The sequence below is a fragment of the Chaetura pelagica genome, unplaced genomic scaffold, assembly GCF_000747805.2.
Source record: "Chaetura pelagica isolate M959 unplaced genomic scaffold, ChaPel_1.0 scaffold356, whole genome shotgun sequence".
Classification (NCBI taxonomy): Eukaryota; Metazoa; Chordata; class Aves; order Apodiformes; family Apodidae; genus Chaetura; species Chaetura pelagica.
The window spans coordinates 6,724,523-6,727,406 of NW_009953964.1; the positions used below are offsets into that span (position 1 = coordinate 6,724,523).

Consider the following 2,884-nt stretch of genomic DNA (forward strand, 5'->3'; position numbering starts at 1 on the left):
GGGGTCCCACGTACCTGCCTTAGTGGGTATTCATGGATCAGAAGCTGCTCCATGGAGCAAACCCCAGCAGTCCCTACCCCGCCTGGCTGCAGGACACGGGAGACGCCCCTGGCCCGGGCCCCACCATGATCCCTCCCCTCTCTCCGCAGCGCTCCGACCCCCGCCTGCTCTCCCAGTTCTTCTTTGCTGATGAGAGGGTGACGCGGGTGGTGGCCGAGATCAACGGGCTGGATGCCGAGCTGGACCCACAGCAGTACCTGGTGCTCCTCAACCAGCTCCACCTCAGCCAGGTACAGGGGTGGCCTCGGCCATGCTGTGACCTCAGTCAGCACAGACTTCCTTGGGTGACATCCCTGCCCTCCCCAGGCGCACCTGCTGGCCATCCTGGAGCGCATCATGGAGGAGTGCATCCCCACACAGCGGCACAGCCGGGACTACCTAGTCAAGTTCCCCGAGGAGCTCTTGGTGGACAACCTGGGGAACCACATGCTTTTTGCTGCCGAGGTGGGCCCAGGGATGCTGGCCCAGGGTGGGCTTGGGGCCTGACTCCCTCAGGCTATGGATGCCAACCAGGATGGCACATCCCTCCACGGGCTGGCTCTGGGGGTAGGGGCTGCTCTGCCATGGGTACAGATCCTGACAGCCTCTTGGTTCCCACAGTGCCTCCTGGCTGGGACCTTCCTGGAGGTGGAGGAGGCAGACGGGGCGCAGCTGCGTCCCCAGGCCAGGAACCTGCTGTGCAGCCTGGAGCTGGTGCGGACGGTGCTGCGGGAGCAGAGCCTGAGCCAGCCCAGCTCCTACCCAGAGCCTGTTCGGGCTGTGCTCATCCAATTCGACCGGCTCTTTGCAGAGTTTGAACTGAGGTGGGGGCCAGGCTGGGGGTGCTGCAGTGGGGGGGGGGGGCTGTGCCAGGGCTGGAGGAACCTCATGGTTCCCCTGGCTCTCCAGCTATGTGTCCTCACTGGTGGCGGTGAAGTCTCCTGAGGAGATCTACAGGCAGCAGGAGATCATCGTGCTCTTTTGTGAGACAGTAGAAAGGTGAGGGGCACTGCACACCAGGCAAGAGGCAGCAGGGACCCCAGCCCCAGGGATAGGGCAGCATCCTGGGGCTTAGCCCTGCTGTAAGGCTGTGTTTCCCCCAGAGCCCTGCACATGGGTTACCTGACCCAGGAGATGATCGATGGCTACGAACCGCTACTGATGTTCACCATCCCTCGCCTGGCCATTATCAGGTGGGTGCAGCCTCCAGGTGATGGGGGAGACTGGGGGCAGGTGGCTGCTTCTCACCCTGTAGCAGCCCCTTCACCCCTTGGGGAGTTGGGGTCCTGGGCAGCCCCCCCTGTACAAGTCAGGCTCTATCCCCTTGCAGTGGCCTCCTTATCTACCCTGATGGTCCCCTCAGCCTGGAGCAGAGCCCTGAGCAGATGTCCCAGGTGTTCAGCCCTTTTTACAACCTCCTAAAGAAGATCAGGTATGCAGGGGGAGGTGGGGGGTGATGGACACCCGCAGGTGGGGTCGTGGGCAGCAGGGAGGCTGTGATGTGGGGCTGACACTGTCACCTCTCTGCAGGGACCTGCTGCGGGTGCTGTCAGCAGAGGAGCTCTGCCTGCTGGAGAGGAGCCTCTGCACAGCAGAATCAGAGGACTCCTGCAGTCGGGCCACCCCCCCAGCTTGGGAGGCAGCTGTACCCAGAGCAGAGCCCTCTGCTCCCTGGACTGTCCTAGAGGTCCCCCATCCCACCTCACCGCCCTCCACCTGCATGGTGCAGCTGGGACCCCCTGGTGCTGTGGATGACCTGGGCAGTGCCTGGCAGTGGGGGTGTGTGGAGGGGAAGGAGCGAGGCTGGGATAGAAGATCCCTGCCTGCTGGGATGAGGACTGTTCATGCCACCCCCAGGGTAACTGTCACCTCTCCCTCTGTGCAGTCCCCAGTCCCTCGGGAGCAGCCCAGGGCTCGATGCCACCCTAAGTGCTCACTGCTGGGAGCTGCGCTCCCGCTACAGCAGCACCAAGGACATGCTGCACACCCTCTTCGTCTGCATTTCAGGTAAGTGGCCCCCTTGTTGCCCCTTGCAGCACCCTGACCACCCAACACCCTGACTCCCCTCCCTTCTGGCACAGGGGTGGCTGACCAACTCCAGACCAACTTTGCCAGTGACCTGAGGAGCATCTTGAAAACTGTCTTCAAGATTGTCGCCTCACAGGTGGAGCCCTCAGAGGAGACAGGTGCCAGCCGTGAGTAACCCTTGGGGACATGGGACGTGGGGCAAGGCTCCTCTCTGCCCTGCTCAGTGAGATGGGGACATGGCACCAGGCAAAGAGATGGTGCTCAGCCAGGATTGCTGGCATTCCCTGGCCAGGGGCTGCCCACACCCTGGCCATGGAGGTGTTCGCCATGGGGCTGACTCCAAGCACATTTTGGCTGAAGAACCACAGCTCTTGTTCCTACAGAGGAAGAGGATGGTGACCTGTGTGCGGTGGATGCTCCTCGCGTGGCCGACTGCCCCCTGTGCCCCACGGAGGCTGCAGGTCTCCGGAGGGCAGGTAAGGGACTGCCCAGGGTGCTGGTGGCATCAGAGCAGGCTGCAAGGCTGTGGCTGGACAGAGGAAGAGGATGGTGACCTGTGTGCGGTGGATGCTCCTCGCGTGGCCGACTGCCCCCTGTGCCCCACGGAGGCTGCAGGTCTCCGGAGGGCAGGTAAGGGACTGCCCAGGGTGCTGGTGGCATCAGAGCAGGCTGCGAGCCTGTGGCTGAATCTGGGGTCCAGCACAGGCGCTGGCAACATTCCTGGAGCTGGGGTGGTGAGGGGCACAGGGTGAAGGGGAGCCCCATGACTTTTACTGCTGTTTCGCCCAGCAGGTGCCCGCCGCCTGCCCGAGTGGGT

The 2,884-nt window shown here is 63.4% G+C and overlaps 1 protein-coding gene across 1 annotated transcript; it reads left to right on the forward strand.

Annotated features, from left to right (window-relative positions):
- The first annotated feature begins 32 nt into the window (after positions 1 to 32).
- On the forward strand, positions 33 to 2,242 carry LOC104392666 (lateral signaling target protein 2 homolog). Its single transcript, XM_010002095.1, has 9 exons — positions 33 to 290; positions 367 to 504; positions 661 to 863; positions 949 to 1,038; positions 1,143 to 1,232; positions 1,370 to 1,471; positions 1,570 to 1,818; positions 1,925 to 2,046; positions 2,121 to 2,242. The coding sequence occupies exons 1-9, from the start codon at positions 33 to 35 to the stop codon at positions 2,240 to 2,242; spliced, it is 1,374 nt and encodes a 457-aa protein (XP_010000397.1).
- The last annotated feature ends 642 nt before the right edge of the window (positions 2,243 to 2,884 follow it).

Bases quoted from the DNA above. Each gene is read 5' to 3' on its own strand.
- LOC104392666 (XM_010002095.1), top strand. From the start codon at position 33: ATGGATCAGAAGCTGCTCCATGGAGCAAACCCCAGCAGTCCCTACCCC. The intron at 1,039-1,142 runs GTGAGGGGCACT...TGTTTCCCCCAG, and splicing joins TTTTGTGAGACAGTAGAAAG to AGCCCTGCACATGGGTTACC. The intron at 1,819-1,924 runs GTGTGTGGAGGG...CCCTCTGTGCAG, and splicing joins GGCAGTGCCTGGCAGTGGGG to TCCCCAGTCCCTCGGGAGCA.